The sequence below is a fragment of the Chelonia mydas genome, chromosome 12 (genome assembly GCF_015237465.2).
Source record: "Chelonia mydas isolate rCheMyd1 chromosome 12, rCheMyd1.pri.v2, whole genome shotgun sequence".
Classification (NCBI taxonomy): Eukaryota; Metazoa; Chordata; order Testudines; family Cheloniidae; genus Chelonia; species Chelonia mydas.
Window position 1 is genome coordinate 456,677 of NC_051252.2, and position 23,300 is coordinate 479,976.

The window sequence follows — 23,300 nt, forward strand, 5'->3', positions numbered from 1 at the left end:
TGCAACCTACTGCATCATGATACAGTTCTTAATTACATGACCACATATTCTTTTTTCCACAGGCTGCATGTCTCCTTCAGTGCACAGCTGGATGGGCCAGGGAACAGAATTAAAGTTGTGCAGACAATTGTGAAGCTGCAAATCTTACTTCTGAGGGCTTGACTTTGTAACCTAATTAACTTTCTTGGTATGCAGTTTTTTGTATGTGATATATTCATAGCTTGAAGGAACCAGCCACAGCTCTACAAGTATCTCCCGAGAGCAAATCTGATAAGGGAGGACATCTCTCTCTCTTCAGCACAAATCACCATAACCTCAGCCATATTTATTTCACACAGTATCAGGAATGAAACCAACCCACGCTCATAATAAATCCCATCATCACTCTCTCCAGAAGCTACATATGCCGCAAGCATCCAGGCCGTTGCAAAGAAAGCTGAGGCCCATCTAGGAGGATCTGGCCTGAATTTGCTAATAAAGCTGGTGTTATGCCAGAGAACACCCTGGAGCCAGGGTGTCCTGCAGATATGTTGGACATGTATAAAATCAGTGTTGTGGGACCCAGCTAAGAGTCTGCCTGTCACAGGGCTTCAGCTGAGAATTTGTAGCTTCTACTTCGGTTTCCAGGGAAGAAAAGCAGCTGAAGAGATCTAGAATTTCACTCATCTCTGTTCTAAGTCAAAGGGACCCAATCTTGTCTTAGTTACACCTGTGCCACCCCCGTGACGTTAATGGAGTGGCAGTTGTGTAGCAAAGAAGAGAATTTAGTCCAAGGTTCATATAGGCATCCAGGTACCAGAAGCAAGACACAAATCATTCATTGCCATCTCTTTCCATTTCTCAGACCAGAGTGGTGCTTTGCTTTGCTGCTGATATCAAGAAAAGTTTGCTAATGGGAAAAGCTGGCCAGACTCAGACATTTAGCATCATCCAAATCAAATCCCCTGGCCATGTGCTGCTCACATTCATTTGGAGCAAATGAACAGCACTGATAACGTCTCCGCTCATTTGGCTTTTCTCTGCACTCCAGCCACTGCTGGCACTGAACACTTCCTGCACCCACTGCACTGTTTGTTCCTGCTAAACACAGAGTAAACGCCCCTCTTTTGAGTAAACATTTTGTAGCTGTAAAATAAACACGGTTTGATGAATGAAGTGAGAAGCCAGGACGTTTCCGGAGTCCTGAGACGTTTGCGGGGCTGCAGGACACTGTGAAAGCTGGGAGCGTCCCAGTAAAACCAGCATTTGTAGTCACTTCACTGGTAGGCCCCAGGATCATCAGGGCACAAGACCACTGTGATTTCCCCCTCTGGTGCAATCCACACTCTTGCAGATGGATAGGGAATAACTGAGGATGTGGTTTGTGCCTTCTGGAAGTATGATGGGGTCAATCTTCCTCCCTCTCCAGTCATTCCTCTCCCCACCTCCCCCAATCTTCCAGCATCCCCATCTGCATCTCACCTATGGCCTTGGGTCCCATGTGCTCCAGCTGCATCCCCCGTCCTGCCTCATCTGTGTCCCCATGTCCTTTTGTCCCCCCCCCCAAATATTTCTCCCCCCTTCAACCCCTGTTCTTATTTGTGCCTCTACCTGGCCATGAGAACTTGATCAGCTTCCAACTTTGGGAGGTCCAGCAGCTACTGCAGCTTCTCCTCCAGTCCCTATTTCCACCTCCCCACACACAGCTTCACAAGATCTATGCTCCCCCTTCCTTCCAGAAAGGTGACTATTGGCCCCGCCCCCCAGCAACAGCCTGGATTTGCTAGCTGTGTTCCCGGAAGGAAGCAGCGAGCACAGGAAGGTGTGGGCGAGCTGCCATCGAGGCCAGGAACCCACTTTCCTGGGGCGGGTGCTTCAAACATGAGTGGAGTTTCATTCTCCCCCTTTTGTGTGCTTGCTGCAGGCAGAGAGGACGGTGGAGGACAGCATGCAGGGAATTCTGAAAGTGCTCTCCACCCTCTCTGAGAAACACCACAGGATCATAGTGGACTGGACAGAAAGAACTGTGCCATGATGAGAGCCTGGCCTACAGGAATGATTTCACCAGCAGCGTACACAGGACATCCTAGCACCCATCTGCATCTCATGAATAAACATCTCTGTCTGAACTAGCGTTGTTACTGAGTCTCTCTCCTCAGTCCTACAATGAAGCCTTTCAGGTTATGGGTTCAGGACACAAGGAGGACATTTCTTTTAAGGGAAATTATTGCCTAGTAGTTAGAGGGGAGACAACTCTGCCACTAACCTCGTGGGCCCTTGGGCACATCACTTAGTCTCATTCCCCATCACCCCCCACGCTTCCTGACCCTTGTGTAGCATTTGGAGAGCCTCTGATGAAAAACAAAGTATTACAACAGCAGTTATAGACACCAAATTAACTGTGCACAATCCAGCTGAGCTTACTGAAATAACAGACTCCAGGCACGGCGGGAAGATAGTGTGGATTTCCATAGACAACAAATTGGACTTTTACCAGGAAATTCACCTAATGCTCTATCTATATTAGCTCACTAAGACAAAGCAACAGGAAACAGTTGAATGTGAAGCACCACTATCCACCCTCCCACTGCTTTACAAAGAGGATGTACACAGGTCTGCTTCACAGCGATCATTAGAGTTTATTGGTAAACAGCTACACCAGCATTAGAAGTGTCAGTAGAAAAATAGAATTTACTTTTACATTGTTTTCTGTTATACAAAATTTGTTCATATTGGCTGTAGCAGTGAGTGAGATAGAAAGGGAGGCTGATTTGGTTCAAACCAGCACACAGTATGTGCACACGCATGAACAGCAGGACCATGAACCTCTGCTCCAGGCATAAAATGACTCCAGGGCAGAAGGCCTCTTGACAGGCTTTTTGCTTCACTTAAGCCTTTGATCAGTCTCTCTGGACTAGGGTGAAATGCACCTTCAACAGTCAGGCAACAGAACCTATGCTTTCACATTTTTCTACAAGTTCTTTGCTAGTTGTGGTCATTTTGCCCCATGATGCAGTGGGAATTGCACTGCACCCAAACAAGCCTGTGTCATTTTAACAGCCCCATGCAACAGCTACACAGACCTGTGATAAAAAGTTGGTGACAAAGAGCTACCTTCTAGGCATGAACTGTTATTACAGTGTCTTCACTGGCTCTTAAGATTCAGTCCCTCCCTGCCTCCCAGTAAATATTTTTATGTACAGGCTGAGGGCCAGATCCTCAGTTTTTGTAAACTAGCATAGCCCTATTTATTTCAGTGATGCTACGTCCATTCATACCAGCTGAAGATTAACTGTGAGCTTCTTCTACTTGCTTAATTAAAGTTTAAAAAGGACATTAAGGAACTGAGCAAGCACATTTGATGGTGGGGGTGGAAGACAGACATTGCTTTTAATAATGGATTTGTTACATCAGCACAAAAGCTCTTCTTTTGGGTTAGGTTTATTGCGTGGGAAAGGAGAGAGAAGGATGTCTCCTCTGTAGTCTTCTGCATTTCAACAGAGTGTGGAGAATACGACCAGAGAACACTGAAGATAGCAGAGCACTCATGAAGTTTCCCCTATCACTAAAATAATATGAACAGCCTTGCCCCTGGGACTCAGTATTTGATAAGACCTGATTGGTCACCTTTACAAGACCGCTCCCTGAAAAATTCACTGGACCTGGGCAAATTCAGATAAACACTACAGATAACAAATCATTCAACACTCAATGCCTACTGAAGATGCATATTCACACTCTTTAAGGTGAACAGATAAATGGTAGTTAAGGAAATTAAATAGGTAGAAAATAGAACAGCTTCTAGGTCTTCCAGTTGCTCTAAGCCAGTGATTCTCAAACTGGGGGTCGGGACGCCTCAGGGGGTCACGAGGTTATTACATGGGGGATCGCGAGCTGTCAACCTCCACCCCAAACCCTGTTTTGCCTCCAGCATTTATTATGGTGTTAAATATATAAAAAAAGTGTTTTTAATTTATAAGGGGGGGTCGCACTCAGAGACTTGCTATGTGAAAGGGGTCACCAGTAAAAAAGTTTGAGAGCCACTGCTCTAAGCCATTTTAATTTCATGTTTGTTCTAGCTCATAATTATGAGTTTGTTTCATTCAAGTTCGAACCACAGCAATTAATGGTCAAAAGCACAAAGATGCCCTCTGCTAGTGAGTGGCAATGGAAAGCAGCAGTGCGCTACCTGTAAGCTGAGAGATCTTTTAGGAGAACTTTTTGGCACCAGCTCCCGCCTCCCACCACTGCTTCCTTCACATCCCTACAGGAAGAGTCAGCAGCAGGACAACAAAGTTTCCTCTCCAACCCTCTGGATTTGGGGACTGCTGGTTCAACAAAACTGACTGTATAGATGAGGGCATCTGCTCTCCAGCTTCATTTATCCCTCTGGATTGTCCTCATGTGAGACCTGCAGATTCTCAGCTCTTTCATGTCAGAATATCATGAAGCCTTTTCTGCTAAGCTCTCCCATGGGGTATGATCCTTGCTCTTGAAGGAATCCAAACACGGGGTGGGAACACAAGCACAGGGGTCACTGCAAATGTCTGGAACGCCAGTTTCTAGTGGCCCCCATAAAGAAAAGATTCTAAGATATTGAGTGTACCTGACAAGAGCCCCATGGCACAAGACTTTTATAGACGAAGGAATTTTGTACCCAACAAAATTCAGGATCATCTGCAAAGCAAGCTGTGTTTAGGACATGGGCTATGCTGTGCAGATATTCGAGATAAATGGGAAAGAGGACAGGATATAAGGTGACTTTTACATAGCTCATTTTAGACTGCTTTTCCTCCTTTCAGACTCTTGGGAAGGAGTCTGAGGTGGCTAAAATAACCCAAGCCTGAGCCACTAGGAGAGATAGATACAAGGGTAATAATGACAGCCCTGTCCATGCAGCATAACACATGTAGGATACATTTAGAATTCCCAGTGCTTAGTACAAGTTACTTGGTGTTCAGTGTGTTACAACAGCAGTTACATTTAATTTGAAGCTTTGCCACCTAAAGACTAGGCATTCACATGAAAGCCTCTCTCAGATTACCCCACAGCTTGTATTTTTTTTTTATTAAAACTAGACCAGTCAGCATTAGACCGATTCTAGGAAGGCCTCATCACAATAAACTGCCTCTCCAGGTAACCGTTGATGGGCAATATAAGACTATTATGCTAGGACAATTATGCTGCGAAAAGTGCAATACCTCTCTTCTGGCTGTTTATGGTAGATGTCATTAGGTAAGGAGGAAGTGATGGGTGTTATTGTAAAAGGAAGCAGGAATTTAGATGTAAAAGGCAATCTGGTTTGCCAATAAAATAATTAAAAACAAGTTCAGTAAAAAAAATCAACGATTTTTAAGTGTCTCCTGAGGAGCAGATGCCCTACTAATGGACACATCTGATGCTTCCCTTGTAGCAAGTGGATCTGGAAATGCAAATACATTGCCCTCGGCACCATGACAAACAGCGGGGAAGCTGCACATGGCTACATAGCCTTAAAGGAATGCTTAGGGTTAGTCCCCAGGCCCTAGAGAACACAGAAAGCACATGGCTGTACAAGGGCCCTTACTGCACAAGTGCTTCTGTCAAAAGGGCAGAGAGTGAAAGAAGTTTAAAATCCTTTTCTTAAAAAACAAAGAAAGGACAGAAGAGATCATGTTTCCTGGAAGTACTAGTCACTGAAGGAAGGGCAAATCACCCAGGCACTTTCTGGGACCCCCCAAGAGGCATCCAATCTACAGAGACATCTCAGAGATGGTTAGGCCCAGATATTTAGAATGGAGGATGTGCAAGTGGCCCATTGACACACAGCTGGCACATGCTGTGACTCATGGAAGCCAGATGCAGAATTCTAAATCTCTGGACCTCTGATTATTATAACATCAAATTAAAACTTGAATTACCTTCATGCCACTGTAAACATGTTAAGACTTTAAGTACTTAAAGGGAGAACTAACAAAAGCTTAATCAAAGTCAGGCTTTTTCAAGGCATGGAGATCAAGAGGGATACACATATGATTTAAAACTACTTGTTGCTGGGGTAGTGGTCATTCACCAGAATTTGCTGCCTTAACAGAAGGTATATGGTGGCTGGTAATTTCACTGTAATTTCCATTTCCAAGTATCTAAAATGATGTTTCCTTTTGCTGCTCCCCCACTAAACCCAACACTTATCATTAGAAAGGCGGGGGGGGGGGGGGGGGAAGGGGTGGGCAGAAAGGCCAATTAATATAGCTCATAAAAACTGCATTTCACGTCTTTAAAAAGTGTTTTAAAAAGGTTCATCACAAAGCGTAAAGTAGCGAGAGGTCAAAGCATTCACTGAACTCTGTACCTGCCAGGTCACTCAGTAGTAACATTTCTACAGCAGAACCTCTCTATGTCACATTGTGGATTCTTTCTGTTTCTATAACAGTTCATTTTTTGCAACATTATACTAAACGCTACTAACCCCAGCAGCCGGCCCTCCCCCCCGCGCATCCTATGACTTCTCCCCCCAAAAAACCTTGGCACTTAATGTTACCAAAATGTAACAAAATAAATGTTAATAAATTAGCTTCAGTTTCAACCAAGTCTACAACAGACTGAAGACTGATCAAACAGTATATTCTGGTTTGAAGATGATAATGCTTGCAGTAGCATCTGTGAAATATTTAACCCCTTATTTTCCAGGGAAGCGTGGACACAGCTGTGCTACAAGAAAATCAAGACAAGCCTTTTTACTGTGCCTGCTTTTGTACTTTAGAGAAGCCAATTTTAAACAAACCAACATTGTGTTGAGGAACTTCATTTGGAGTGCATACCCCCTCAGATTAGATCTCTTCCCTAGTTTAAATCATTCTGCTACCAAATCAGCGACAGAACCAGGCCTTTAGAAAACCAGACACATAACACCTTCCAGGTATGTCCAGGATCTTCGTCTCATGCTGTTTTCTGCCCAGAGATTGAAAAATTGCCATATTCATGGACTACCTCTGCCACGCAGTCGAAATCTTCTCCCCTCCCGATTCGATCTTCAGACTCAAGTCTCCAGAGGAATGCTATAGAGTTGCTAAAATCCGTGAGAAGGAAACCACCATCACACAGAACGTTTGCCCCACACCTAGAGTAAGTGCTTCGAAGGGGATCATTTGTTTTGCAGCAGCTCTGTAAACTCCAGCAATAGCTGCACCTGATAAGAAAAGAGCATTAATGTGCTATGGCAAGTTTGAGATAGAAACTTTTAGTCATACACAGGAATGGACAGCAAGGGCCAATCTCACAGTCTGGTCTATTTTTGTATGTTCAGCTTTGGTTATTTAGATGTCCAAACCACTGAATACACTGGAGTTTTACATCTAAATAAAAGAAAATAATCATGCTAGCAAATAACTGTGCTTGCAAAAAGCAATATAAACAAAATTTTGCCTGGTCTTTGTAAAGTCTCCAGTCATTAACCAGACATCTGTTTAAACCAAACACTTGAAGTACATTTTAAAAACTAAGTAGTTGGAAAGAATTGCTCTCTTTATTCAGCAGTTAAGACTAGAGTCTTGATTTCAACATTTTCTTCTCCAACTGTTCACTTCATTAATGCCTACAACAGCACAGAGTTCTTAGCGAGACATGTCAGCGTTCTTTTAATGTAGTTTTAACTATGGAACAGCCCTGTCCACACTTAACAGCCACCAAAGGAGGGTTTAGTTTCCCAGCCACCCTATCAGACTGTCACAACACCACAATTAACATGGAGGTACTGCGATTTTATTATCCTATAGGTGATCACTGTTGGCAGGTTCTACTATAGGTGGTATACATATACACATGTGCCGGATGCATTGTTTACCATCCTCACAAGTTAAGGAAAGTAGAGAGAGGTTCCGACAGGAGAGGAGACTGGATACTACAGAAGGACCTGGGGCAATGGAAGGGATTTCACTGCGAAAATGCAAAACATTTTATTTGAGACAGATATATACTCCCAGTACAAGGTGGGAGTACGGCAGACAGAGAGAGAATGCGGGACTGGATGCTATGAAGGACAGCAGTAGCACATTACACATTCATTGCAATGTGATACCAATCACAGTCCAGAAGTAAAATGGGGTAATAATAAAACCTTGCTAATGCCTCATTGAATGGCGTATTGTATGGGGCTTCTTTATATAAACTGTTTATTCAATGAGTTGTGGGACACTGCAGACCAGAATCTTTTGTGCCCATGACTCAGAATCCTTTGTTCAGTTTCAGGCAAACATACAGACCACTGGGAAAAAGAAAAGGAGGACTTGTGGCACCTTAGAGACTAAGAAATTTATTTGAGCATAAATAAATAGCTCAAATAGCTGTAGCTCACAAAAGCTTAGGCTCAAATAAATTGGTTAGTCTAAGGTGCCACAAGTACTCCTTTTCTTTTTGTGGATACAGACTAACACAGCTGCTACTCTGAAACAGATCACTGGGAGTGGCTGGTCATTACACATATTGAATCTATCTCCCTATGTTAAGTATCCTCACACCTTCTTGTCAAGTGTCTAAATGAGCCATCTTGTTTATCACTGCAAAAGTTTTTTTCTCCTGCTAATAGCAGCTCATCTTAATTAATTAGCTTCTTACAGTTTGTATGGCAACTTCCACCTTCTCTGTATGTATGTATATCTATATCTTCTTACTATATGTTCATTCTATGCATCCGATGAAGTGGGCTGTAGACCACAAAAGCTTATGCTCTAATAAATTTGTTAGTCTCTAAAGTGCCACAAGTACTCCTGTTCTTTTTGCAGATACAGACTAACATGGCTGCTACTCTGAAACCTGTCATACAGATCACTGTAAAATATTTTAAATATATTTCAAGTCTGAAAGTGACTAGACGTGCCACAGTTAGATTCCACATTTATCATCCAGCTCAATGTTAATTGTGCTCCATTTGAGCCTGTTTTGAAATCCTCCATGAAAGGCACTAGAAAAAGAGAGCATTAAGAAACTGTATGGGAAGGTCTAACTTAAAGCACATGGGGCAGGACCCTTACTTTGAGATGTTAGTTCCTTTCTCATGGGGAAGAAATAGCAGCCCACTTCAACAAGCTTCTGAAGTGAACTCTCACCAAGAGACACCCATCAGTCAAATGAGTACTTTGGAAAGTCTAACATACTTGTTAAGATTCCAGCAGAAATTGGTCCCACGATGCCCATCAACAGGATGCTTACAGACATGAACCTACCATATTTGTGATGTCTGAGGGTGAAGAGCGCCAGTAATCCCGCAGGGATGTGGAAAAAGAGAGAGGACACCAGTGCCCACAGGAATACACCATACCACATTTCTGCAAGGCAAGGAGAAAGAAAGTTGACTCAGACAGGACACTTCACCGTCTACCTGAACACAACAGCCGCTACCAAAGGCTCTGTCATAAACATAAAGCTAAGGGTAGCATAATATCCCTCCCTGACCTGTAAAGGGTTAACCAGTTCAATTAACCTAGTTGGCACCTGACCAGAAGGATCAATGGGGAAAGAAAATACTTTCAAATCTGGGAGGCTTTGTTTTGGGCTCTGCGGGTGTTCTCTTGGGAGACAAAAGAAAAGACCAAGCAAGTAATCCAGCTCCTACTAAAATAATGTTACAAAAATAGTAAGTAATAGCAAAAAATGCATTATCTTTTGTTTTAGCTTGTAAATTTTCCCTGTGCTAAGAGGGAGGTTTATCCCTTTTTTTTTTTGTAACTTTAAAGTTTTGCCTAGAGGGGAATCCTCTGTGTTTTGAATCTGATTACCCTGTAAAGTTACCTTCCATCCTGATTTTACAGAGGTGCTTTTTACTTTTTTTTTTTATATACTAAAGTTCTGTTTTTTAAGAATCTGGTTTCCCTATTTGGTTGGTGTAGTATTCTCAAGCCTCCCAAGGAAAGGGTGTGAAGGAGTTTGGGGGGATATTTTAGGGAACAGAAACTCCAAGTGGTCCTTTTCCTAAATCTTTGTCTAACTCACTTTGCAGTGGCAGCAGTACCCATCCAAGGACAAGAAAGGATTTGTGCCTTGGGGAAGTTTTTAACCTAAGCTGGTGGAAATAAGCTTAGGGGGTCTTTCATGTGGGTCCCCACATCTGTACCTTAAAGTTCAGAGTGGGGAGGGAACCCTGACATGGTGGCAGAGGTGTGATCATTTTAAACCAGAAGCACAAACCTCAGGATATTAAAAGGACACGAAAAACAGCTGAAACTCAGATGGAAATTGATGCACAAGTGCCCAGAAAAAAAGCTGCTAGGGAGGCAGAAGAGGCTGCCCACAAGAGCGCGGTGAAGGCAGAAACGGACAGAGAAAAAGCTGCTAGGGAGGTAGAAGAGGCTGCCCATGAGAGAACTATGGAGGCCCAGAAGCATGCTCAGAAGGAGAGGGAAAGGGAGAGGAAGCATGATCTGGCTGTTATGGAGTTGAGACAAAACCCTTCAGCTGCTGACTCCACTTCCCCAAAAATCCACAAATGGGAGAGACTATGTCAGCAGTATGATGAATCCACTGATATTGCTGAGTATTTCCTCACCTTTGAGAGGCTGTGCACCGTCCATGCAATTCCTGATGATCACAAGATGACCCCATTGGTAGAAAAATTAACTGGAAGAGCTCTGGACATATTCAACAAGATGCCTATTGAGGATGCTTTTAACTATGGTAAATTTAAGGATTTGGTTTTGAAACAATTTCAAATTACACCTGAAACTTACCAAGTAAAATTTAGAGCCCTTAAGAGAGGGGCTGGACTAAGTAATGTGGCTTATGTAAACCAGATAAAGGATCTGTTAAATAAATGGGTCAAAGGCAGGGATGTAACTAGCTTTGAAGGAATATGTGATTTGGTTGTCCAGGAGCAGTTCCTGACTATGACCAATGATGATGTACAACATTGTTTATGGGATAAGAAAATGGACTCAGCAAAAAGTCTTGCTTCTTATGCTGATCAATACAAGCAGTCCCAGACCGTCTAAAAGGCGGGGCAAATCAGAACAAAACAGGTGGAGGTAGCAAAGAGGAACAACCCTGGTAGCAGTTTGGGTGGATACCAGAAGGGACACCCCGAGACCACACCCTACCACCGAGGACAGCCTAAGGCCCCAACTACACCCCAAGGAAAACCCCAGACACCTTATCGTCCCACCACACCGTTCTCCACCAACCCACCCCACCCCAATGACCTGTCAGCTGGGTGATATTTTAAATATAATGAGCTGAGGCATGTAAAGGCCAACTGCCCCCAAAACCCCAATAGATTACAGTTCATTGCACCGGGGTCACACCAAAGGTCCTCAGGCCCAGATGCCTCCCAAATACCTTCAGAGCGAAGGGAAACTGTGAGTGTGGGCGGGAAGAAGGTTATCGTGTGGAGGGACACTGAAGCACAAGTGGGAAAGAGTCCTGTGGCACCTTATAGACTAGCAGACGTACTGGAGCATAAGCTTTCGTGGGTGAATACCCACTTCATTGGATGCACCCATGAAAGCTTATGCTCCAATACGTCCGTTAGTCTACAAGGTGCCACAGGACTCTTTGCCGCTTTTACAGATCCAGACTAACACAGCTACCCCTCTGATACTTGAAGCACAAGTGTCGGCTATCCACCAATCCTTAGTGGACCCCAGCTTAATCAACCCAGAGGCCCAAGTGACGATTCAGCCCTTCAAGTCAAACTCTTTTGACCTGTCTACAGCCGAGTTGCCTGTCCAGTATAAGGGCTGGTCAGGAATGTGGACTTTTGCAGCTTATAATGATTATCCCAGTTCCGTGCTGCTGGGGGAAGACTTGGCCAACCATGTGAAGCTAGCCAAGAGGGTGGGAATGGTCACCCGCAGCTAGGCTAAGCGAGCTGTCACACATAGCTCTGTCCCTGAGCCTTCTACAAGGGCCCAGTCTGTGATACCAGAGACCCAGACTGAGGTGGTGGAACCAGACCCCATGTCAACGTCTGCAGCAGCCGTAGTGGATCCAGTTGCAGAGACCCAGCCAGAGCCAGGCCCAGAACTGGAACTGGCGGAGCAACCAGCACCAGAACCATTGCCAGCACCGAGTCCAGCCCTTGCAACCCCGTCCACTGCTCCACCACCAGAGGGCCCCACCGAGCCCGCGCTGGCAGCAGCAGTTAAACCTGCGCAAGAGGCTCAACCGGAGCCTGAACCCCAACCTAGCGCACCCGTGGAGAGCGGGTCACCAACCCTGGAACCCGCCCCGTCCCCTGCGTAGCTTCCCGAGGGACCAAGCCCAGGTCCACCATCCAGTGAGGAACAGTTCCAGGCAGAGCAGGAAGCAGATGAAAGCCTCCAGGGAGCTTGGACGGCGGCACAGAGCAACCCACTGCCTCTCAACTCTTCTCATCGATCCCAGTTTGTGGTAGAGGACTTTTATACAAGAAAACTCTTTCTGGTGGGCACCAGGAAACTGGCATCCTCAGAGACAGTTGGTAGTTCCAACTAAGTATCGGGTCAAGCTCTTGAGCTTAGCCCACGATCATCCTAGTGGCCATGCTGGGGTGAACAGGACCAAAGACCATTTGGGGAGGTTCTTCCACTGGGAGGGAATGGGCAAGGACGTTTCTACCTATGTCCGGTCTTGTGAGGTATGCCAAAGAGTGGGAAAACCCCAAGACCAGGTTAAAGCCCCTCTCCAACTACTCCCCATAATTGAGGTTCCATTTCAGCGAGTAGCTGTGGATATTCTGGGTCCTTTTCCAAAAAAAAGACACCCAGAGGAAAGCAGTACATCCTAACTTTTGTGGATTTTGCCACCCAATGGCTGGAAGCAGTAGCTCTAAGCAACACGAGGGCTAAAAGTGTGTGCCAGGCCTTAACAGATATGTTTGCCAGGGTAGGTTGCCCCTCCAACATCCTTACGGATTCGGGAACTAATTTCCTAGCAGGAATCATGAAAAGCCTTTGAAAAGTTCACGGGGTGAACCACTTGGTTGCCACCCCTTACCACCATCAAACAAATCGCCTGGTGGAGAAGTTTAATGGAACTTTGGGGGCCATAATACGTAAATTCGTAAATGAGCACTCCAATGATTGGGACCTAGTGTTGCAGCAGTTGCTCTTTGCCTACAGGGCTGTACCACATCCCAGTTTAGGGTTTTCACTATTTAAACTTGTGTATGGCCATGAGGTTAAGGGGCCATTACAGTTGGTGAAGCAGCAATGGGAGGGGTTTACGTCTTCTCCAGGAACTAACATTCTGAACTTTGTAAGCCACCTACAAAACACCCTCCGAGACTCTTTAGCCCGTGCAAGAAAAAACCTAAAAGATGCTCAGGAAAAGCAAAAGGCCTGGTATGATAACCATGACAGAAAGCATTCCTTCAAAGTAGGGGACCAGGTCATGGTCTCGAAGGAGCTCCAGGCCCATAAGATAAAAGTATTGTGAGACGGGCCATTTACGGTCCAAGAGTGCCTGGGAGCTGTTAACTATCTCATAGCTTTCCCTACCTCAACCCTAAAGCGTACCATGTTAATTCTCTAAAGCCCTTTTATTCCAGAGAATTAAAGGTTTGTCAGTTTACAGCCCAGGGAGGAGACGACGCTAAGTGGCCTAAAGGGGTCTACTGCGAAGAAATAAGTGATGGTGGCGTGGAAGAGGTGAACCTCTCCACGACCCTTGGGCGTAAGCAGCGACAGCAGATCAAGAAGCTGTGCACTAGCTTTGCACCAATGATCTCAGCCACCCCAGGACGGACCGAACGGGCATACCACTCCATTGACACAGGTAATGCTTGCCCAATTAGAGCCCAACCTTACTGGGTGTCTCAAGCCAAAACTGCTATAGAACGGGAAATCCAGGACATGCTACAGATGGGCGTAATCCGCCCCTCTAACACTGCATGGGCATCTCCAGTGGTTCTAGTTCCCAAACTGGATGGGGAAATACGCTTTTGCGTGGACTACCGTAAGCTAAATGCTGTAACTCGCCCAAACAACTATCCAATGCCACGTACAGATAAGCTATTAAAAAAACTGGGAACGTGCCCAGTTCATTTCTACCTTAGACTTAACCAAGGGGTACTGGCAAGTACTGCTGAAAGAATCCGCCAAGAAAAGGTCAGCCTTCATCACCCACGTAGGACTGTATGAATTTCATGTGCTCCCTTTCGGGCTGCAAAATGCACCCGCCACTTTCCAAAAACTTGTAAATAGTCTCCTAGTGGGATTGGAAAAATTTGCAGTCACCTACCTTGATGATGTGACCATCTTTTCTAATTCACGGGCAGAACACCTGAAGCATTTGCAAAAAGTCTTCAAGCGCATATAAGAGGCAGGACTAACTGTTAAGGCTAAAAAGTGTCAAATAGGCCTAAACAGAGTAACTTACCTTGGACACCAGGTACGTCAAGGAACTATCAACCCCCTAGAGGCCAAAGTGAATGTATCCAAACTAGCCTGTCCCAAAGTCAAAAAAACAGGTCCAATCCTTCTTAGGCTTGGCCGGATATTACAGGTGATTTGTACCGCACTACAGCTAAATCACCGCCCCACTGACAGGCCTAACCAAAAAAACCCAGCTAAATGCAGTTCAGTGGACTGAAGAGTGTCAGAAGGCCTTTAACCAGCTTAAAGCAACACTCATGTCTTTCCCTGTGCTAAGGGCCCCAGACTTTAACAAACTTTTCCTAGTAACCACAGATGCATCCAAGCGTGGTGTTGGAGCAGTTTTAATGCAGGAAAGACCGGATCAAAAATTCCATCCTGTTGTGTTTCTCAGCAAAAAACTGTCTAAAAGGGAAAGCCGCTGGTCAATCAGCAAAAAGAAATGTTACGCCATTGTGTACACTCTAAAAAAGCTACGCCCATTCGTTTGGGAACGGCGTTTCCACCTGCAAACCGACGATGCTGGGCTAAAGTGGCTTCATAACATCAAGAATCATAACAAAAAACTTCTTCGGTGAAGTTTAGCTCTCCAAAATTTTAATTTTAAAATACAACACATTTCGGGAGCTTCTAACAAAGTGGCTAACGAACTCTCCCGAAAGCTCATGCTCAAATAAATTGGTTAGTCTCTAAGGTGCCACAAGTACTCCTTTTCTTTTTTCTCCCGTAAAAGTTTCCTAAAATCAACTGGTTAAAATCGTCCTTAAAATGTGGAAAATATTGTTCGTTTTTATATAATCAGTAGTATATCTAAAGGTGCATGTGTCTTATTAACTCTGTTTTCTCCTAAAGCTCCAAAAAAAAAATCACAGCCAGTGTGAAGTAGGCTGTCCAGCACAGTCTGTGATTTGGGGTGCATGTCATAAACATACAGCTAAGGGTTGCATCAAATCCCTCCCTTACCTGTAAGGGGTTAATCAGTTCAATTAACCTAGCTGGCACCTGACCAGAAGGACCAATGGGAAAAGAAAATACTTTCAAATCTGGGGGTGGAGGGAAGGCTTTGTTTTGGGCTCTGTGGATATTCTCTTGGGAGATAAAAGAAAAGACCAAGCAAGCAATCCAGTTGCTACTAAAATAATATATCTAATACTAAGAAAATAGTAAGTAATAGCAAAAAATGCGTTAAATTATCTTTTGTTTTAGCTTGTAAGTTTTCCCTGTGCTAAAAGGGAGGTTTATCCCTGCGGTTTTTTTTTTTTTTTTTTGGTAACTTTAAAGTTTTGCCGAAAGGAAAATCCTCTGTGTTTTAAATCTGATTACCCTGTAAAGTTACCTTCCGTCCTAACTTTACGAAGGTGCTTCTTTTACTTTTTTTTCCTTTATAATAAAGTTCTGTTTTTTTAAAAATCTGGTCTCCCTATTTGGTTGGTGTATTATTCTCAAGCCTCCCCAAAAAAGGGGGTAAAGAGGCTTGGGGAAATATTTTAGGAAACAGAAACTCCACGTGGTCATTTTCCTAAATCTTTGTCTAACTCACTTGGTGGGGGCAGCAGTACCCACCCAAGGGGGGTGGGGGGGGAGAATTTGTGCCTTAAAAAAGTTTTTAACCTCAGCTGGTAAAAATAAGCTTAGGGGGGTCTTTCATGCGGGTCCCCACATCTGTACCCTAAAGTTCAAAATGGGGAGGGAACCCTAACAGGCTCCTATCAGGATTGGGCTCCCACTGTGCTAGGTGCTGTACAAACACATAGGATGACAAAGTTCCTGCTCTAAAGAGTTTAAGAGGAAACAAGACATAGACCATGTACCCTAAGAGGGTCCATGATGTAAGGGACCAAGCTGTGACCTCACTACACGCAGCTACAGAAGTTTGCTCCGTATTGGGAATGGCAATGCTAAGACGACATTCGGCCATTACAAATGCCTGCCCTAACTTCAGAACAATTTGAAAGTTACATTGTAGTTTTGGAATTGATGTATCACAAGAGTAAACAGCCCTGTAATAATCCCTTGAGCGTCTACAATCTGATCATTTGTTTATTATAGCAGCCAAGATACAGGCACAATTCTCTGAATCTCTTCATGCTACCAAAACTTATTCCATGCGGCAAGGAGATCAAAATAACACCGAATTGTTTTGGAGTAGGAACCTGAAAAAGCAGTAACTAGACAGAATACTGCACTGGTCTGCATCTCTGTCAGAAAATGAGCCTTCTTAGTGGGGTTGGGGGGAGGTAAGGAAGAGATCAAGAGAGCAATTTCTTTAGCATGGCCAAGGGATATGCCTATGCATTGCACACCATGATCTAGCTTGAAAGTGACACTGAATAAGAATGGTAGCACCTCCTTAGCAGGAAAATTGCTCCCCACAGTATAGAGTCAGACTTGCTCAGTTTTGTGACAATAACACGATTGGAATAAAAAGCAGTCAATGAGTCAACACAACTACTGCTGGATTCTATGCTGGCTGGTGCAGAGCGGAACAACCGCAGGGCCAAATTCTGCCCTCATTTACACTCATGCAACCCCATTCAGGACAAGGGCTAGAGCTACCCTTGCAGGCAGGATGTGACCTGTCGCTTTTGTTATTGGTGATGATTAGGGCCCTACAAAATTCATGGCCATGAAAGATGCGTCACGGACTGCAAAATCTGGTCTTTTGTTTGCTTTTACCCCATACTATACAGATTTCACAGGGGAGGCCAGTGTTTCTCAAATTGGGGTACCTGACCCAAAAGGAAGTTGCAGGGGGGTTATAAGGTTATTTTAGGGGGCTCACGGTATTGCCACCCTTATTTCTGTGCTGCCTTCAGAGCTGGGCAACTGGAGAGTGGCAGCTGTTGGCCAGGCACCCAGCTCTGAAGGCAGTGCCCTGCCAGCAGCAGCGCAGAAGTAAGGATAGCAATACCATACCATGCCACCCCTTCTTATGTGCTGCTGCCTTCAGAGCTGGGCGGTCAGAGAGCGGCGGCTGCTGACTGAGGGCCCAGCTCTGCAGAAGTAACGGTGGCAATACCAGACCAGGCCATCCTTACTTCTGTGCTGCTGCTGGTGGCGGTTCTGCCTTCAGAGCTGGGCTCCTGGCCAGCAGCCACTGCTCCCCCGCTGCTCAGCTCTGAAGGCAGAACCGCCACCAACAGCAGTGCAGACGTAAGGGAAGGAGTACTGCAACATGCCCTACAATAACTTGTTCCTCCCTGCAAACTCCTTTTTGTGTCAGCACCCCACTGTGAAATTTCAGAATTAAATAGCTGAAATCATGAAATTTATGATTTTAAAATCCTATGACCATGAAATTGACCAAAATGGACTGTGAATTATTTAGGGCCCTAGTGATGATGCACAAGCCAGATAGAAGCCATCTTGACCTGCATATCCCCAGCTGAGTTTGCAGGACTGGCAATTAAGGAAAAGTTGTATTTGTAAACTGACTAAATAGGAGATGGATTCACCCAGACAGTCAACATGGAAGCAAGTTTTGGTGCTAGGGCACCCTTAAAATCTTATTTGAGTATTTAAAAAAAATTCTAGTACTGACCCCGAGAGGAAAAAAAACCTAAGTGCCATGGCATAAAGATCCTGTGTTATTTATCTGCTAGATTTCTGCTGGAAAATTAGTTAACAGCTTGGATTTCCAACACTCATGGGCTGTTTGAAAACCGCATCCTTGACTCAAACAGCAGAGTACAGTAATAAAGAAATCTATAAAAGCAGCAAAGAGTCCCGTGGCACCTTATAGACTAACAGAAGTATTGGAGCATAAGCTTTCGTGGGTGAATACCACTTCGTCGGATGCACGTAGTGGAAATTTCCAGAGGCAGGTATAAATATGCAATCTATGCTATTACTTGCAATTTGTTTTGATCCTTTGACAACTACTGCTCTGATGAAGTGAGCTGTAGCTCACGAAACCTTATGCTCAAATAAATGTGTTAGTCTCTAAGGTGCCACAAGTACTCCTTTTCTTTTTGCAGATACAGACTAACATGGCTGCTATTCTGAAACCAGCTCTGCACCTGTTCTTCTAGAGAATAGCTGCCTCTGAACCTGAGCAATAGGGATGCCTAGAAACAGAAGGCAACTTTTTACTCTTGTGTAAGTGTAGTACTTCAGAAGCAGCTCTCTCTCCAGGACAACAGCTTGGATTCAAGCATCATTAGGAAGCAGTTACATTAAGTTGGCAGAAAAACTGACTGAGTTTTTCTTCCCATGATGAAACAGAACTCAACTTGTAAGCTTGCTGACAAGGACTCCTGTACTACTTCTGCAGAAGTTATTTCAGGTTAACCAAGCAAGGAATTTAAAGTCTTGTAATGTGACAAGTGTTAATACCACAGATTCTGGAAACTTTTTTTTTGAGTGTAGGGACTGGCGTCCTGATAGCTCTGCCAGAGGACTAAAATGATGATCTTTGAGAACCACTGTTGCTATTGTAAACATCCTTTGAAATGAGGAACTCCTGCTGTACTTCTCCTTTGTCTTATTACTTATTATTGTATTACAATACCAAGCTCTGTATAGGTATGCACTTTCAAGTCTTGCTTAATCTTTTTAAAATAACAAAAGCGCTACAAATTAATTAACTCTCCCTCAAAAAAAAGTTATCAATTGTACCTCTGAATTGAATTTGCCACTACAGCGATGCATCTATTGCTTTGTTAATGCATTATTTAATGCAGTTGGAGTCGTAACAGCTTACCGATTTTAATAGAGTTGGTTCAAACAAAATGCATTACCTGTAACTCCTTGTTTTGTTTACTAATCAAGCAAACTTGCCACTTCTATATTCTGCACTCAGAATAATACAGAATTCTTAAATCAAGATTAAATATTCTTCTAAAAAAAAATCTGCTCTAGGAATTATTTGGGGGGTGTTCTCTGGCCTGTGTTATACAGGAGGTTAAACTAGAGGATCACAACGGTCCCTTCTGATCTTTGAATCTTGAGACATATATACTTAAATATAGCACCACAGTAAAAAAGCAGCTTAAATACTGCAGCGAACAAGGTCTCAAGTGTAGAAGTTAGAGAAATAGCCAAAGACTATTTTTTTAAATTCCCCAATGAGATCGCTGTTAGAAAAGCCTTCCTACTGAGTAAACAAAATCGAGTTCCCTCTCACTGTTCTCTAGAACGAAACCAAGTTCAGTAAAACACAACCTGCATTTGCGACTGAAGTGATACCAAACCTGTAATGAGATTCCTAGTAGTTTTTAATGCAAGCAAAGCCACCCTTGCGTCTAGCCTCTCAACAATTAACCAAAGAGCAGCCCCTTTTTACACTTGCTTCAACTAGCAATACTGTAATAATCAGAAAAGGCTTCACTCCAAAGCTCCAAACTACACACAGACTGTATGTATCAGACTTACCAGCAGGAGAGTGAGTTTGTGTGTGTGTGTTTTTTGGAAAAAAAAAAAAGGGGGGGGGGTGAGAACCTGTATTTGTGCTGGAAATGGCCCACCTTGATTTTCATGCACGTTGTAAGGAGAGTGGTCACTTTGGATAGGCTATTACCAGCAGGAGAGTGAGTTTGTGTGTGTGGTTTTTGGAGGGGGGTGAGGGGGTGAGAGAACCTGGATTTGTGCAGGAAATGGCCCACCTTGATTATCATACACATTGTGAAGAGAGTGGTCACTTTGGATGGGCTATTACCAGCAGGAGAGTGAGTTTGTGTGTGTGTGTTTTTTGGAAAAAAAAAAAGGGGGGGGGGTGAGAACCTGTATTTGTGCTGGAAATGGTCCACCTTGATTTTCATGCACGTTGTAAGGAGAGTGGTCACTTTGGATAAGCTATTACCAGCAGGAGAGTGAGTTTGTGTGTGTGGTTTTTGGAGGGGGGTGAGGGAACCTGGATTTGTGCATGAAATGGCCCACCTTGATTATCACACACATTGTGAAGAGAGTGGTCACTTTGGATGGGCTATTACCAGCAGGAGAGTGAGTTGGGGGGGGGGGGGGGCAGAGGGTGAGAAAACCTGGATTTGTGCTGGAAATGGCCCAACTTGATGATCACTTTAGATAAGCTATTACCAGCAGGAGAGTGGGGTGGGAGGAGGTATTGTTTCATGATCTCTGTGTATATAATGTCTTCTGCAGTTTCCACAGTATGCATCCGATGAAGTGAGTTGTAGCTCACGAAAGCTCATGCTCAAATAAATTGGTTAGTCTCTCAGGTGCCACAAGTACTCCTTTTCTTTCTGCGAATACAGACTAACATGGCTGTTACTCTGAAACCTGTATGTACACTGTAAGTCTGCAGCCTGTTTTTGCTCACACTGTAAACTTGTCCCTCTATTTTAAATGTCATTCTCTATACGGAGTGTCAAATGTCATGAAAACTGGAGAAGCAACTGTAGTGCCAAAGATATCCATCCATACAGGGGACCAATAATAAAGAGGATTAAGCACATAAGAACAGCCATACTGGGCCAGACTTAAGGTCCATCTAGCCCAGTATCCTGTCTTCTGACAGTGGCCAATGCCTGGTGCCCCAGAGGGAATGAACAGAACAGGTAATCATCAAGTGATCCACTCCCTGTCCCCTACTCCCAGCTTCTGGCAAACTGAGGCTAGGGACACCATCCCTGCCCATCCTGGCTAATAGCTTTTGATTCAAGTGACCCCTATTTGTACCCACATTCATTTAGCTGGGGGGGAGGGGGAGGGAGCAGTTTTTACTTACAGCTTTTAAAATAGAAGCATGGTTTTGTTGGCTGGTGCGTGTGGGACACAATCAATCGATTTTAAAGGTTGGAGTCACTGCCTGATTGCACTTGACCTATTACTGTCACCAAGAACACTTAATCACCATTTCTCACACCTGCTTCCCAGGCATTTACCATGTTTCAAAACTTGCTGAAGGCCTGGCAGGGTTTCGCTTGAATCTAGGGGCAACGCAAACCCATTTGATGAGCTTCTTTCTAGGAGAGGTTTCAGAGTAACAGCCGTGTTAGTCTGTATTCGTAAAAAGAAAAGGAGTACTTGTGGCACCTTAGAGACTAACCAGTTTAATCCGATGAAGTGAGCTGTAGCTCACGAAAGCTCATGCTCAAATAAACGCCACAATTCTGTTCTCTAACCTTACCTACCTATAGGGCATTTTACAAAAGATTCCCAGTGTGGCCATCACCTAATCAGTGATCTCAAGGGTAGGAGCCCTGTGGGCAGGCTCTGGCTGATGGTTTCAGCACCGCCACAATTAGATTTGCTCAGTTCTGGTCACCCTTTCTTAAAGGACAGACGGCAGGGGGGCTTGGAGCCAAGCACTGAAAACTGTGATTCCAGAGCCTGGCACTGCTTAGTTCAGACAGAGAATGTGACCAGAACACACAGACTGATGGAGGAAGGGGGGCGGGCCCGGGGGCGGAATCGGGCCCGGGGGAGAAGGGTCGGGTCCGGGTCCGGGTCCGGGGCGGATGTGGGCGCAGCTGGAGACTGTCCTGAAAGACGGGGCTGGGTCCGGAGAACAGACGGGGCGGGAGCGGCGGCGGCCGGCTTCCCGGAACATGGGGCGAGCTCAGGGTCCCGGAGCGATGGGCTCAGAAAATGAAGCGGGGGCGGGTCTGCGGTCCCGAAGGATGGGGCCGGAGAATGGACCGGGTCGGGGTCCCGGAAAGGGGCGGGGCCGGAGCCAGGGCCCGGAGGGGACGCGGAAGGGCGGCGGGGTCCCGGAAAGGGGCGGGGCCGGAGCCAGGGCCCGGAGGGGACGCGGAAGGGCGGCGGGGTCCCGGAAAGGGGCGGGGCCGGAGCCAGGGCCCGGAGGGGACGCGGAAGGGCGGCGGGGTCCCGGAAAGGGGCGGGGCCAGCCCGGTACCTGGGAAGCTGACCAGCGGGGTGGTGTACAGGGTGCCATTGTCCACCCGCGGTACAAGGCGCAGGCTCAGGATCTGCTGCAGGAGCCCGCCCGCGCCCGGCTCGCTGCTCTCCATTCCGCCGCCATTAAGGGCAGGGAGCAGCCTCAGCGCCTCACCTGAGAGGGCCTCCCGGAATTCGTCAGCCCGCCCCGGCGGAACGGACGGCTCTGTGCGCCAATCGCACCGCGGATCGCCCGTCGGGTCCCGCCCCTCACCATGACAGACAAGGGCCTCTGCCCATTACCCCACTGTGCCTAGAGGGGTGGGACGCCGCTCGGCTCCGCCTCCCGCCCTGACACTCTCGCAAGCGCAAGTGCGCCCCCCGCGGGCGGAGGGCGCCGCACCAGCGCTGTGGCTCGGAAGCTGCTCCACGCCGGCGGCAGCGCTAAGAGCCGATCGGCCGCGGGGGGCCGCAGGCTGCAGGCACTGTCCGCAGACCTGGCCCCCCTGGCCCCGCGGGTCCTCCAGCTTTGACCGGCGCCTCCCTCCGCTGCAGACGTGAGCGGATAGCGGCGGGGGAGCGGGCTCACCGCTCCTCTCAGCCAGGGCCTGGCCACCCCCGCCCAAGTGCTGCCCGGGGAGGAGGGTAGGGCAGGTCATTAACTGGCCGCCTCTTTTTAAGGCAATAAGGGGAGCAGCGGAGCTGGTTGGCGCGGGGCCCTGTGTGTGTTATCAGCCTACGAGCATTTGTACAATCGCGGCTTGGAAACAGACTGTCTGAATGGTGCGGCTCTTGCCGAGCGGCAACTGCACAGACAGTGGCTAATTCCACCTCAGGCCCCCCTAGCAAGGTGGGCCAGTCTCATTATTCCCAAAGGAAACAGGAGCGGAGAGGCAAAGTCACCTGCCCATAGCCTCTGAAGGAGTCAGCGACAGAGCTGGGCACAGAACCCAGGCGTCCGGCTCACGGCCACCTGCTTTAATCCACCGGACCCCACCCCCTTCCCGGAGCTGGGCACAGAACCCAGGCGTCCGGCTCACGGCCACCTGCTTTAATCCACCGGACCCCACCCCCTTCCCGGAGCTGGGCACAGAACCCAGGCGTCCGGCTCACGGCCACCTGCTTTAATCCACCGGACCCCACCCCCTTCCCGGAGCTGGGCACAGAACCCAGGCGTCCGGCTCACAGGAAAGTGCACAGCTG

General features: G+C 46.2%; 1 protein-coding gene across 6 annotated transcripts; it reads right to left on the minus strand.

Moving 5' to 3' along the window:
* Nucleotides 1-2,595: 2,595 nt before the first annotated feature.
* TMEM170A (transmembrane protein 170A) lies at nt 2,596-22,409 on the minus strand. 6 transcript variants are annotated; one of them, XM_037878277.2, is made up of 3 exons: nt 22,273-22,409; nt 9,180-9,281; nt 2,596-7,147 (listed from the first exon to the last, which is right to left on the minus strand). In XM_037878277.2, the coding sequence occupies exons 2-3, from the start codon at nt 9,277-9,279 to the stop codon at nt 7,017-7,019; spliced, it is 231 nt and encodes a 76-aa protein (XP_037734205.1). In that variant the 5' UTR covers nt 9,280-9,281; nt 22,273-22,409; the 3' UTR covers nt 2,596-7,016. The 6 variants fall into 6 exon arrangements, with proteins under 6 accessions (XP_037734205.1, XP_037734203.1, XP_037734201.1 ...); XM_037878275.2 differs by having other exon boundaries at nt 9,111-9,281; nt 22,273-22,408; XM_037878273.2 differs by having other exon boundaries at nt 22,117-22,320.
* Nucleotides 22,410-23,300: the final 891 nt, after the last annotated feature.